Here is a 14,611-nt window from a genome sequence, read left to right as displayed (position 1 = left end):
CCATTGTGGTACTGCTCTAACAGTCAGGAAGTTTTTCCTAATGTCGCCAGAATCTGGCTTCCTGTAACTTGAGCCCATTATTCCTTGTCCTGCAGTCTGGGATGATCGAGAAGAGATCCTGGTCCTCCTCTGTGTGACAACCTTTTAAGTATTAGAAGAGTGCTATCATGTCTCCCCTCAATCTTCTTTTCTCCAGGCTAAAAATGTCCAGTTCTTTCAGGTTCTCCTCATAGGACTTTGTTTCCAGACTCCTGATCATCCTGGTTGCCCTCCTCTGAACACGCTCCAGCTTGTCTGCATCCTTCTTGAAGTGTGGTGCCCAGAACTGGACACAATACTCAAGATGAGGCCTAACAAGGGCCGAATAGAGATGAACCAGTACAATATTTTGCATGTTTAGACTGAAAATAGGCCTACAGCTCCCAGTACTGGGAGATCTACACCTTTTTTCTATCTAAACATGCAAAAGGTTGCTCCCTTAATTGACAACATTAAATTGAAATAAGACTGGGAGATTAGAACAAGCATGCTTCCATTCACACAAAGGGACTTCTCTTTGCTCCATTCTCCCCTGCACTCACACGTGCCCTAAGTGAGTCATGTAGGTGCTGCAGGGGGAGAAGGGGAATAAGTTCCATCAGTAGTTTGCATTCTGCTGGCAGATGGACAGCACTGAATGCTACAAAGAAAGAGAGACTCTGGCAGACCACTTCATCTATACTGCATATTCTTAGGATGAGACCAGGGCCGGATCTACACTAGTCTTATAACGTTGCTAGTGTCCCTTTCTAACGTGGTTCTCTGTATCGGTTCTCTGTATCACGGGGCACACTAGCGTTACTTACGTTTAGCTGTAACATTACTGCAGGGCACATTGTTAAATCCTTTCGTTGTTCTTCCCTCCCTCTGAGCGTAGCAGAGTTGCTGGGTTGGCTCCGCCCACTGCCTGCCTCATTCCTAGCCAGCAGTGCAGGGCAATAGTCATAAGCACACACACAAACCCCCTCCCAAAACATCTTAATGCAGGTCCTAGGGAATAGCCTGAGTGCAGAGGAGCCAGCCACTTTGCTGAAGCTAAGCAGGGTTGGGTCTGGTCAGGGTTTGGATGGGAGACCAAATTGAAAAGTTTTAGCAGCAGCTGCATTTAAGCCCCGCTGGTCATGAGTTTTGGACTGGGACCAAGAGACCCTTGTTAATTTTCCTGAACGGAGCTACAGCAACCCTTTGAGTGCTCCTCAGCTCCTTTGCAAAGAGGGGGGAAATGTTAAAAAAAAATCATAAAAAATCAACCGATGACCCAATTTGATTCAAATTTTAAGGCAGGATGCATGGGAGTACTTCACAATAAAAGCAGATTCTAAGGTGGGAAACTTCTGAGTCCTTTGAATGCAATTGTCAGTATAACGCTGGTGTGATTTCTCTGCTGTAGCAAATAAGATAGCAAACGGGGCGAAGGAAGGAGAACAGGAAGTGGGCGGAGCAAACCCAGCAGCTCTGGGTTGGGAGAGGAAAATTACCGGTAGAACGAGGCACATGAATCTGTAGCCACGCTGGAACTAAGAAATAGAACCTGTAAGTACGACTCATTTACAACATTGGAGACCCAGGGTCACGTGACGCTGTGCGTCACAGTAACCCATTCAAAACGTTAGAATAACACCAGTGTAGATTCCCACCAGTACTGCTCAGAAGTCTTGCATAATGCACATATGTGTCACATCCTTCCCTTTGTAAAAAAAAGAGAAGAGATTGTTCTGACCATTCAAGATGGCTGAGATGTTGCGTAATCATTCAGTTTCCCCTGAAAGCTCTGATCAGCTTACTTGGCTATAGTAGTGAGAAGCAACAATGACGCATAGCAAGCTGGAGATGGTTTCAAATGGGGAACTAGATCAGCAAGCTCGAAGGGGACTTGGAAAAGAACATACTAACCTGATTTGCCCAACACAGTAGCCCATTATAGGTTAATTAACCCCCGAGGAGCTATAGCACCTGCTTCTGCCTTTGGGACTGGTCACAACATGCTAACCCACACTGAGTGATTGAGTGTGGTGCACGGGTGGGAGAAAGTGTGCGTCCTGCCTGCCTTTTCCACGTTAGCTCAGCAACCCAGTGCCTGCTGAGCATAATGTCCAAACCCAGAGTGTTGGATTGTTTAGGGGCTGAACAACCCAACAATTAACCTATGATTTCTGTTGTTGTTGTTGTTGTTGTATTAACCACTGGGGTCTCGGTTTAAATGTCTAAAACAGCAGGAGCTGATGGTGGTTTGTGGGGTAAAGCGGAAGAGGCAGGTGTGCAGCAGGCAGTACGTTTGCACATCCCCAACACCCATCGATTTTTAAACAATGGTTTATGTGCAAACTACTCCAGGATGGGCAGAGAGGAAAAGAGAAGAAATGGAAAAAGTGCAGACTGCACATGTACAGCAATATTAACAAATTTCAGAAATGCAAGTATCAAGAATGTCAGAAAACAAACATCAGTGTTAGTTTGTGATCAGAACAAGGTAAAACACAAGAATGTAATGTGGAATGGAGGAGAATGTGACGTTTCCAGCACTGAAAAAAGAGGTGTTCATGAACTTTGGCATTCAGATGAACATCCACAGAAGCCACATGACCGTCTCTGGCTGAATTGGGACCAGATTCTTACAGCACAATCTGCATGTCCACTCAGAAGGAAGTACCACTGAATTCAGTGAGAATTACTTTCAGGAAAAGTTTGAGTAAGATTATAGCCTTAATTACAGATTTAGCTCTTAAATGCCATTACTTTGACTATGAAAAACCCATATTCACACACAGAGAGTTGATCCAATTTGGAACAGCTCAAGCTATTTCATTCCTACTTTTTAAACTGTAAACTAAATTACAAAAGAAGAACCATGTTAACTAAGCAGCTCACAGAATACTACGCATTAACAAATAAAGCTACGACACAATAAGAATACAGTGTGCAATCAGTTCCATATAATTAGGGAAGGAAGCAATGGAGGCTGGCCTCTAGTTTCTGTGGAGCAGTGATTCCATTCTGGGTTTTAGTCAGAACTCTAAAGGAGATAGATAGATAGATAGATAGATAGATAGATAGATAGATAGATAGATAGATAGATTCAGGTTCATGTATTGCTTTGGGAAATGCAAATTAAGCTTGCATTAAAATACAAAAGAGATGAATTTCTCTCTCATCCCTAACATCAGGCAGCAAAGATACCCATTCTAGGACCCCTTGATCTCCATACATGGGAAGGAGTATACAGATGTTTCACGTCATACATGGAATGCTCTTCCTCTGTGGGTTTTCCGAGAGCAGATTATGACTATTTTGCTTCAAAGGCCCTTTAATTCTGCTTGGTGCACTTTTTCCTTCAACAGCTTTTCAAGTTTTAATGGAATTTTTAAACCATTTAAAGGATTTTATTACTGGGTTGCTCTCCTAAGGGCCCCTTTTCTGGGTGGAAAGGCAAGAAGGAGACAAAGACTTAATTGCTATCAGTTTTGCATTACCTTTGCATATTCTAATCATGATTATTTCTGTCCCTTTGTTTTATATCTGATTAATATGTAGATTGTGAGCCCTGTGAACTCCTTAGTTTATTTGAAGCACAGTACCACCACCACCACCGCTAATAACGTTCAACACCCTTTGACTCCAGAATCCATGGCTGAATTCTTTATTCTAAAATAGCAAGCTGATTTCTTGGCAGCTGTCCTTGATCAGCAGCCTTCAAGGGAAAGGGGGTTTCTGTCTAGAGCAGGCATGGAGAAACCCATCCTGCCCATCAGCATCTTCTCTGGGCCCCACTTTCTCTCCCTAGGCAAAAGGTCTCATTTCTGATCACCTGCTGATCCGAGATGAGATCTTTCCCCTGCTCAGCAGTGAGCAGAGAAATCCCCCTTCCCCATCTCAGCATAGATCAGTTGAGGGGAAGCTGGTGTGTCCAAACATGCCTGTTTGAATGTTGAGAGTGGGGTGCCTATGCCCACTTTGGGTCCTGGCCTAACCCACTAACGGCGTGCAGCCCTTGGGCAGTTTCCAGTGTGGCAACCTGGCCCCATAGGCTGAGAAAAGCTTCCACACACCCCTCTATAGTCTAGACCAGATCAGGCATTGGCCATGCTGGCTGGGAATTTTCATCCAAAACTTCTGGAAGGCACTAGGTTGCCCACTCCTGGTGTAGAGACTTAGAATTTATATACCACTGAAAGCTTTTGGGACTAGATTCTGATAAAAACCTTAATGCTGAAAATTTTTGATTGTATTAAATCATTATTTTACCAGCTCAAGTGGTACTACTGTATTTCTTCGATTCTAAGACGCCATCGATTGTAAGACGCACACTAATTTCAGTACCACCAACAGAAAAAAGCTTTGATTCTAAGAAATAATAAACACACCCACGATTCTAAGATGCACCCCGTTTTTAGTGATGTTTATATGGGGAAAAAGTGTGTCTTAGAATCAAAGAAATATGGTATTATATTGCATTGCCACCTAGCGGAGAGAAAGAAAACTCCAGGACAGTTTTTAAACATAAAATGTTTTGGGGAATAAAGAGACAGGGGGTAATAGGAACAGAATTGGAAACAACCGTTCCGTCCGAACTCAGCCAGTGTGTGTGTATATATAGCCATAGTGAATGAAGGGCCAAAGTTAAGACCATTTAAAATGGAGGTATCAGAAGGGATTTCTGTTGACCTAGCCTGTTGATGGTTTTGGTTCGTTTCTGGGGTTGCTCCCTGTTGTGCTGGTAGTGGTCCCCACTGGTACAACATACTCAGCGGAAGCGCAGTGGCAGCCTTGTATACTGCCCTAAGACTTTGTTGCTCAAATCTGCCATAAGAACATAAGAAGGGCCATGCTGGATCAGACCAAGGGTCTGTCTAGTCCAGCACTCTGTTCACACAGTAGCTAGCCAGCTGTCAACCAGGAGCCCACAAGCAGGACACGGTGCAACAGTACCCTCCCACCCATGTTCCCAGCAAGGTTGGGTGTTCAGGAAAACCATGTTACATGAAGGGGCTTTGGACACGTTGACATTCATTTTTAAGACAACAAGACAACTGTATGCAGTTTAAGTCCATTTTATTAACAATGCATCCCTTTGATAAGATAATGCTTCAGGAGGCTTTTAATGTTCATAGGCATGAACTGTACACACTATACAAAACAAAAATCCAAACCAAAAAAAGAAAGAAAAAGAAACAACAAAAAAAGAATCAAGTTGAACAGAACCATTTTGGGACAAAGCCTCTTTAAAATTATACACAGCTCAATGAAATATTCATACAGAAAATATATAAATACTTTTTTTTCTTTCTATGTTACAGGTATACAATATAAATCAGATTCCAATGTCCATTCAGTGACCTACAAACAATAGAACTTCGAAATATGTAGCAGCTCGTCAACTAAAATATATAAAAAAGAAAATATGACCACACAGGGGCAGGGACAATGAGTCTTGAAGTTTCATAATCTCTTCCCCTCCTCAGAATTAATTTACATAATCTGCAATAACGCATAATTTGGATAATTGGCAGCCACTATTCGAAGCACATCTCTCCCCCACTCCCCAAATATGCCTACAAAATCCTGTCCTCTTCCCCCCTCCCAGCCCAAGTTCTTGCATTTTGTGCTAGTCTAACCTACGCAGTCAAAAAATGGCAAGTTACTTTTTTTCTTTTTTTTTTTGGCATAAATTAATTTTCTCTTCGAATTAAATAGTGTCTATTTTACAAGCAAGTCAAGCAAAAAAAAAAAAGTGCAATTTTTGCATGCTGTGTGGCATTGCTATCCACTTATTTTACAAAAATGGTCAAAAGAAAAACCACGTTCTTTACCTTTTACTGGTGTTTTTTTTTAAAAAAAAGTTAAAAATATGTCTGGAGTTTTAAGAAGATAAATCTAAATAATTAACCTAAAATCAAGAGTGCACTTATGATTTCTAGAAAAGAATTGCTAAGAAGGATTTCTACCATGTTCCCATCATCACTAGCATACCTTTAGTCATCACATAATATTAAAGTACGGTAACTGAAAAAGATTGCAAAACACATGCTGCCCGTCTACGGTGTCATGTTTTTCTGTACAAGAGGGCAAGCAGGAGGGTTAGATAACGAGTTATTGCAGGAGATAATCTCAAAATAAGTTTCTTTCCCCATAACAATATAAAAAAGGGTTAACAAGTTTAAGGGAAGATTCAGCTAAAGTTAAGCACCTCTTTGACTTAAAAGTGACTCACTTTGGTTGAATCACGCCCTCTTTCTCTGAAATTTACATTCACTTTACAAGTGGGACACCACTGTACAGTGACCCAGTTTGCATGATCACTGCAGCTCACCATTTTGAATATGCAAGCCCAGTGGGCGGGCACTCTGGCTTGTTGTGTCGTGCAAACCCAGGCGTCACGGGTTATGTGATTAAGCAACCTTCGCATAACCCTAGAACAACCCAAGGCTTAATTAACCCACGGTGTCTTGTAGTGACATGCGAACGGGCCCATTAACTTAAGTAGGCTGCTGGAAACAGAAGCAGCTGATCATTGATAGGGTCATCATCAAATAACCTCCAAATATTCCTATTTTTCACTTATACTGTAAAGCAGCCCTCTTCAACTTGATGCCCTCCAGATAGAGCTGGGGATGGTGGGTGTTGAAATCCAATACATCTGAAGGGCATGAGGTTGTGGACGGTTACTGGAAAGCACTGCTGATAGCAATTATGATACCTGAAGGGCATTTTCTGTTGCAAGTATTTTAGAATATCTGGGAAAGCAAATTCTGAACAGCCCTATTCAGTCTGAATACGTGAAGCACAGGGCATGCAGGGCTCTGGGCATGCACTGTACAGGCCCCTAACTTCTCTGCCTGTGCTGGCTCCACCCCCTCCATTCTTGACCACAGTGAGCCTTCCCGACTGGAGTGGGTGGACCCAGTGCTCATATAATGTTGGGGGTGGGCTGAACACACAAATACATCCAGCTCTCTACACGTTTGATGCCCTCACAAAGGATCCAAGTCCATTTTCCTAGGGGACTGACAATTCATTGTCTGCTTATTTCACCTCTGAAAGACTTAGAGTTAAAGGTTTTCTAAGCCTCTCTTGAAATCAGGTTACTGCTATGTATATATTGATAGAGACGGCAATAATGAACTTGAGGAACTCATCTATCAGCAAGGCTATAGCACAATACCTATTTTTCTCACTAAATTCTCTGTCATAGAAAACTTATATTTGGATTGCATTGAACAAAGACAGGAAAGGTTGTCAATTACAAATAATTTTGTCATTTGCAGCCGTTTGGGACACTGGTTATCCACCACACCTTCACCCCAAAAAATTAAAAATAGAATTTGGAGAGGGCCTCTGCAAAGATTTAATGTTCAAATAACCCCCTCTATCACACACAGTCCAAATATCCCACCCCACCCCTAAGATCTAGTCACATGCTGCACAGCGTAAGGATTGCTTCTGAAGCATTAAGATTGTGAATGTACTTCGCTATGTCAACAGGGGTCATTCACACAGGGGTTTCTGCAAAGACAGGAGGCACCGGTATCTCTAATGCAAACCAGACGTACTTTTGAGTCAAGCCCAAAGTCCTGCGCCCATCTGACTGGCAGCAGGGAACTAAAATGGGAGAAGCACATTCTGCACTGCCCACATAAATCCAAGGTGTGATGAAAGCGCAGAGCTCCCGTACGTGGCCCACGTCTTACTTTTTGGGGAACATGCCTTGAGCTTTTGGGCTTGGTGCTCATGGAGATATTCCTCTACAAAGCACCCGAGTGAGGCCTGTACAATGTGTGACACTCTAGGCCAAACGGATCCCCCTCACACACACACAGCAGCCAACGAGGGGATCCTTGATCATTCTGTTTGTTCTGCCTGCCTTGGGACTCTAAGAACGCAGGAGGCTCTCCAGTAAAATAAATAAATAAAGGGATGTTCAGCCGAATTTGCCTTCATGGGTCAAAAATGGTACAGGAGTGGTGATTGAAAGAGATGCTAGTGACTGACTTTAAGTGGAACTTAACCAATGAGTATGCTCAATACAAAACATACAAACGCCCAAATGTCAAGTTCCAGAGTATATTTGATCCAGTGCATTAAATTAAGTATAAAATGCCATATGAAAGCCATTCAGTTCTGATTATTATCTCCTCTACACGTGTGTGTCCCCCTCCCCACAGCCTGTTTAAAACAAGGCACACAGTGGGCACACACCTTATCTTAATGGCAATCATGCTCTTCCGGGGTTTCTGGCTTTTTTGACGCCACAACAATTTGGCAGGAGTGGGGTATGGATCCTGCGGTGGGAGGTGGGAATAGATCCCCAGACTCTTTGAAGTTGTCCACCTCCTGCTCTAAACATTTGGAGATCTGATGAGATTGTTATGCATTTGTAAAATTTACTTGGCATCACTTTGCAGTTTTCTGGGTGATGCTGCTGCTGTCCACACACTTAAGGTCAGCCCTTCTGGTGCCATATTTTGGATGGAAGCCAAAGTGCTTGGTGTTTAAAAAGAGTGGCAGATCATTTTGGTTATCTATGCATTGCTATTTGAGTGGATGCATAAACACATTGCTGAGTTTTCTTTTTAATTTTCTCTTTACTAAAAGCTGTAGTCAGAAATCTTAACAATCTGGAGATTTTCTTTTATTAGATATACATTAAAAAAAAAGATATACACCCACATCTGCTTTTGCCATGAAAGCAAAATACAAAATACAGAGTTAATGGATTAACTCTACCTAGAGTTAACAATCTAAATACCTTATTACTCTATTATCCTAATTGAGGTAGTGTTGATCAGCTTTTCTGTTTTTGCTGGGAGTACATTAGTCCTTTGGCGTTTATACCACTATCTGGTCTACTGTGGCTGGTATTTTGGTTTTGCAAAGCAGTTGCATTTAAGACCAAAAGATCTCTCTGTAAATACTGTTGGATACGAATGAATTTCATATGGTTAAAAGGTGGACCTTAAAGCAGCTGAAGCCCCTCCTGCTACCTCCCCTCCCCCACAAATATCTAAGATGCTCCCGGTGGAAATGGGGGGGGGGGGAATCAAGAGCTAAATCTTGCTGGGACCTCCAGTCCTGGCCTTCCAGATATTACATAAATTAAGTTACAGCGAGTTCTTGTGAAGGAGCGATGAAAGCATTTTTGCCAAGTAATACTGTAGGAAAGGAAGAAACAGCCAAGTGGGTCCTTACTTGCAAGTTTGTCTTGCTGCATTGCTGCTGCTGCCACTCCATATAAAGGGCTTTGTTCCATAGCTCAAGGAAAAGAGTCACAGTTGGGGAAATGGGGAAAACTGCATTTAGTTCCCTCCTGCAGCCTCCTAGTTGAAATGTTCAAAAAGTACCAAACTAGAAAAAAACAAGATTTTATTAAAAATAAAATAAAAAAGGCATTAAAAAACAAGTAACAAGACATCGTAATATGGGAAGGAAGGTCTCAATATCTCTCCAATCTGTGCCCACTCCTCTTAGGTCCTAAGTGATCACCAAGTCAAATGAGGTGAGAATAAGTATTCTTCAAAGATGGCTCAGGAGACACTCCATACAGGGAAACGTATCAGAAGATTGCCATGTTTCCTGCTAGTTACATAAGAAGAACCTCAAGGCCTCATCTCTGGCCATTTGCGTAAGGTGGGGAGAGCCGCCCTGCCTGAATTTCTTTCCGAGAAAACTGTCAACTGGCTGATTTTTTGGCTGCGGGGGAGCTTAGTCATGAGTAGAGCCAAATGTCTGATTTGGAACTAAACTCTTTCTAGAGCTCTCTCAGATTGGCTTAGAGGTGAGATGGTAAAAAAGAACAGGGAATGAACTACTTGGCAGCCAAAGATGGGAACTGGGGGAGGAGAAAAACCAGCACAGATTCAGTCACTGTACATCCAAGCGTTTCAGATGTCAGGAACAACTTGGCGTAGAAAGCACTCATTCTTCAACCCGACAGGAAAAGAAAGGGTGGGGAGTCCAGGCAAAAAAGGCACTCAGGAGAAACCACAAAAAGAAGCCGTTTGAAAAAAAAGAGGTCTGCTTCAAATGTTTGCCAGTCTTCTGCTGAGGCAAATAGGAACCTAGCGATGGCATTCCCTTTATTTATTTTACATCAGTCTACCTTCTTTCCCTCAACTGGAAATGGAGCAAAACCATTTTAGGTGTGGCAGCAGAGAAAACCCAGACAGTGTTAGTTTTCATATTACATTACATGCCTCTAAGAACAAATTCCTACCACAAAAAATACCTATTAGCACATGTACTGAGAGCTCAGATAAGGTATATGCAAAATTGAAATATTCCACAACGACAAGCAAATCCTTGCATTAATTCCTTTTAAGCAAGAGGGGAGGTAAAAGTAGATGGACACAGTCTTCCCAGTACAGTCCAGCTGAACTATTTTCATACACAAGAAGTTATAGAGTAACCACCAGCCGACTACAGCCTTTGCAATGAAAGTGATTGGTCATTTATATGTACAAGTTTGCATATATTTCATACTAGTGGAGGCTTTTAGTATTGGGGTCAAGATGCATTTGTTTCAAGTCTGCACTTATAGAAATTTAGGAATCTCACTAAGGGTGTGGAGAGAACTGGCCTATGCATTATCACCATCACATAATTTGTGCAAAAGATCTCTGAAAGGACTCTGGATTAAAGCAAAATAGCAGTCAATTTAATATTACATGTTTAAGGCTTTCCACTACAATTATTGGTATTATCCTGCAATTAACCTTCCATGTGTATGACTGAAGCAAAATGATAGAAAAGTTAAAGCCATGGAATGTGGAAATTGTTTCGTATCTTTCCTGATGAAAAGCAGCAATAGGTATATATTTTCTAATTTTACTAGATAAAGTATGCACCCTTATCTGACAGAAGTCATGCTTGTTATACATCTAGACAACCAATTTACATACTGGATGAGCATTAATGTAGAAAACCCCACCAAAACAACATGCATTATATGTACAGGAAAAAATCTGATTCCAGGGGATTGATAAGTGACTTGTTCTTTTAAAATCAAACTGTAGTGAAATTCCTTAATTGGTTTAGTTAACACATCGTTACATGTAACTGCAACAAAACTGCTAACAAGTATGTTTGCTATTATAACAATAAAATAATTTAAGACTGCCCCAAATTACTGAGGATTCTCTGTCTCCAAGATCAGAAATTTCCCAAGTAGTGTTTCACAAAAATTAAGAAAACTATCACGGAAGGCCTGTAGTTAATCCCCTGATGTCCACGGTTAGAGCATGCTCCACTGACGACAATGGGGTACAGCCTAAGATACCCTGACTCCGAGGTTCAGGATAAACAAGCAAGGCATCACTCTTTGTCCAGAATGGAAGTCAAAAGCCAACCATGTAAAAACATGGCCCTGCACACTTGTCCTCTATTATTATGACGTTGCATTTAAAATAAGTGAAATGAAAACCTGTGCAAGTGTTCGGTGCTTGGTTCTTCTTGCATATCTTGGTAATTGTTAGTTTCATTGTTTTAACAATTCCCCATAGGGCTCAGATAGCTGGGGAACCAAGTTCTGTAGCCCACACTCCAATTACTTGTTCTGTAGTCCACACTCCAATTACATGTACCCTGAACTCCTGGAACAATTCAGAAGATAATGCTTCTCTCGTCATTGCCCAGTCAATGAGAAGTTACCCAAGGCTACCAGCAACTTCATATTTAGAAAACCACAGAAAACAAATGGTCAGGATTCCGTTGATGGGTTAACTGTTTGTTGATTTGCTGGTGCTGCTAGAACAGCTTCTGCTTCTTCATGCATCTAGAAGAAATAAGAGTTGTGTGGATTTCATTAAATCTGTTCTGTCTAGGTTTTGTGGACTGTCGGGCGTTTTTCATTCCTTTGTCTGCACATCTGACAGTATCTGATTATACACATCTGCCCAAATCCGCCCCAAAGAAATAAAAATGGTTCACTCATCTGGAAAATCTGTATGACTTGGAAAAACCTGGTCCGCTGCAGAATCCATAGGTCAGATTCACAGAAATCTGTATTCATTTGAATCTATTGCAGATTTCTCCAAAACCCTTAGCACAGAGCGCTCAAGACAATTTATACTTGGAAAACAATCCAATCACAGAGTTAACTCAAATTCACTGCTACTCACCTGTAAAAACTGTACATCTTGAAAGAGCTCTTGTATGAACCGTCGAGATGGTAATCGAAACGTGCAATGAGCTAGCAAGTAGGACACTTCAGAGTAAAGGCATATGTCATCAAATGCTTGGGGAAACTTCTCTTTTATTCTAATCAGAAAGAAGAAAGCAACTTATTTCCCATGATACATTTAAAGAAATATTTCATCAAAATATTACAGCGTAAGCCTGGAAGGAAGTGGATACATGTCTCTGATGTTCCACGATGAAGCCTCAGGAGATAACCATTTGAAGTACAAGGGAAAGAAAAATAATACAGAATGGACAGACAAATACAAAACTGAAATGCCTTGAAGGAATCTAACCTAAACATCAACGGGTATATTCTCACCACCACTGCAGCATGTGATAGCCCAAATGTCTGTCATACATTGGCAATGCTGGGACAAAAGCTGATCTGGAATTAACTTAACGTGCAAGATAGATCTGTAACCTTTCCAAAAGTTTTGAAGCCATGGAGACAAAAAGTTTTGGGTAGGTGGGGTTGGGAAAAAAACCAGAAACGTCAGGGGAAATTGAAAAAAATCTGCACTATTTATTCGTTTAGTGCAGAACTAAAGTCATTTTGTTACTTTAGGAACATACCGTCTATTACATATAATTTGGTTTTCTCATAAAATTATCATTAATGTTAAAAACGTTTAAAGTAACTCAGTCAATTTGCAATTATTGTCTGAATATACTATACTTTACATTTAATATACCTAACATGATAATTTTATGAGAAAAATCAGTTTTTATATAATACATCTTCGTCCTTTAGCAAGTAGTTCCTGAAACATCTAAAGCCAGAAGATGCAGGAAGATGCAGGTGGGAGGGGGGGAGATGGTGCACAGCATCTGTTCCTGTTTGTGAAGAATTAATTGGGATGAAGTTTAGGGAAATCTGCTCTGAAGAAAAAGATATTGAGAGCTTAGTTAGCTTGGGGTGACTCTCCTACCTATGAGGAATGGTATCGAGCCATATTTAATTTAACCTTTATGGTTGTCTCTAGTGCTACAGGAACCAAGCTACTGAGTTTCTTTCTGGTATCATGGGTTTTAATTTTGGTGGAAGCAGTTAAAATATTTACAGCTGAGGAGGCAGCATTCCCTTACAGTGATGCCTGATTGGAGACTATTAAAAAGTGGCAGTGAGTCTCATAGATCCAAGCCTCACATCATTCGATTGCATGTGACAACAGGGGCAGGAGAACATAGCGTTTCTCTCACAGATGGGTTTTAGAACTACATTCTTCAACTCTTCTATCTATCCAGAACAAGCCCAGATACACAGGACCATATAGAACAATGCCAAAACTGTTAAGAATGCACATTTTCTTCACAAATTACAATATAGTAACTCCAGCCACATGTTGGGAACTGCAAGCTTCCCTGACTGGCTATCAGTAAAAGGTTGGGTAGCAATATACGAAAACCCTGTCCTAAACATTTGATTCATCATTCTAAAAGAATACCCAAAATGGTTCAATTTTTCAGGGGGAAAAAAAAGGGGGGGGGAAGGTAATTGGGAAGAAAAAAAACTTTTCTCCCCGCTATTCTGCCTCCTGGACATTCACATCTCTAATCTTACCACAGACTGCCACAGTTGGAACTTTGCAGTTGCTGACAGCAACCTCACATTCAAGGTTCATGTATGACAAAGCCCTAAGATAGGATTCAACTACTGAAGCCATGACTGAAAAACGATTTTACTGTTCAACTCTAGAATCCTCGGTAGCAACAAACTTTTCTGGGTTGCCACTTGGGGAAAGGGGTGAAAATTGGCTGATGAGCTATGGCTCTAATATAGTCCCAAAGGGAGTGTTTCCCCCAGTTGCTAAGCCCTTCAAACCTGTTAATGACTTTGGATTCACAAGTGAGAAAAGTCCAGAACTCCAGACTCCTTCAAGGCAAAATATGGCAAAAAACAACACTATGCTCTTAATACGAGTCTTTGAGTTATGCGATTTCTATCACATTCCCATTGCTTCCTCTTTGGGCATACAGCTAAACAGCTGAAGATCTGACAATGCCAGATCACCCAGCTCTTTCCCAGCTCTTTCCCAGCTCCTTCGGAAACTAATCAGTGTGGTGCCTGTGGCAGCTTCTTCTTCTTCTGCACTTTCTCCTGCCTCTCTCATCCAGTACTGCCAGGTACACTAACTCCTTGTAGGGAGCTAGAGATGTAGCAAGAAGACAGTGTTACTTACGTCAAGAGACCTGTTTCGTGACCTTTAGTTCCCACTGAACTACTCAAGTTGATCACTAATCGCAAGACTTCTTTTCTCAGTAGTATGCGACATACTGGGGTATCATCTGGGATGGACTTTACGCCTTGAGAAAAATAAATTTGGCAATACGTAAACCTGATAAGGTGACCACATCTGTATGGTTACATGAAAATCGCTGCACAACATTTCAACGCTTGACA

General features: G+C 41.4%; 1 protein-coding gene across 3 annotated transcripts in view; it reads right to left on the bottom strand.

Moving 5' to 3' along the window:
* Window positions 1-5,071: 5,071 nt before the first annotated feature.
* The window catches only part of RICTOR (RPTOR independent companion of MTOR complex 2), an 84,455-nt gene continuing 74,915 nt past the window's right edge, over window positions 5,072-14,611 (bottom strand). For all 3 annotated transcript variants that reach the window (XM_063128132.1, XM_063128133.1, XM_063128135.1), the window contains 3 exons: window positions 14,391-14,514; window positions 12,150-12,288; window positions 5,072-11,803 (listed from right to left, as the gene is read on the bottom strand). In XM_063128132.1, coding sequence (XP_062984202.1) covers window positions 11,729-11,803; window positions 12,150-12,288; window positions 14,391-14,514 — 338 coding nt within the window. In that variant the 3' untranslated portion in view covers window positions 5,072-11,728. The remainder of the gene's footprint in view (window positions 11,804-12,149; window positions 12,289-14,390; window positions 14,515-14,611) is intronic.

Source organism: Elgaria multicarinata, chromosome 6 (assembly GCF_023053635.1).
Source record: "Elgaria multicarinata webbii isolate HBS135686 ecotype San Diego chromosome 6, rElgMul1.1.pri, whole genome shotgun sequence".
In the NCBI taxonomy this organism is placed as follows: domain Eukaryota; kingdom Metazoa; phylum Chordata; class Lepidosauria; order Squamata; family Anguidae; genus Elgaria; species Elgaria multicarinata.
This window is presented reverse-complemented; position numbering and strand designations above follow the sequence as displayed.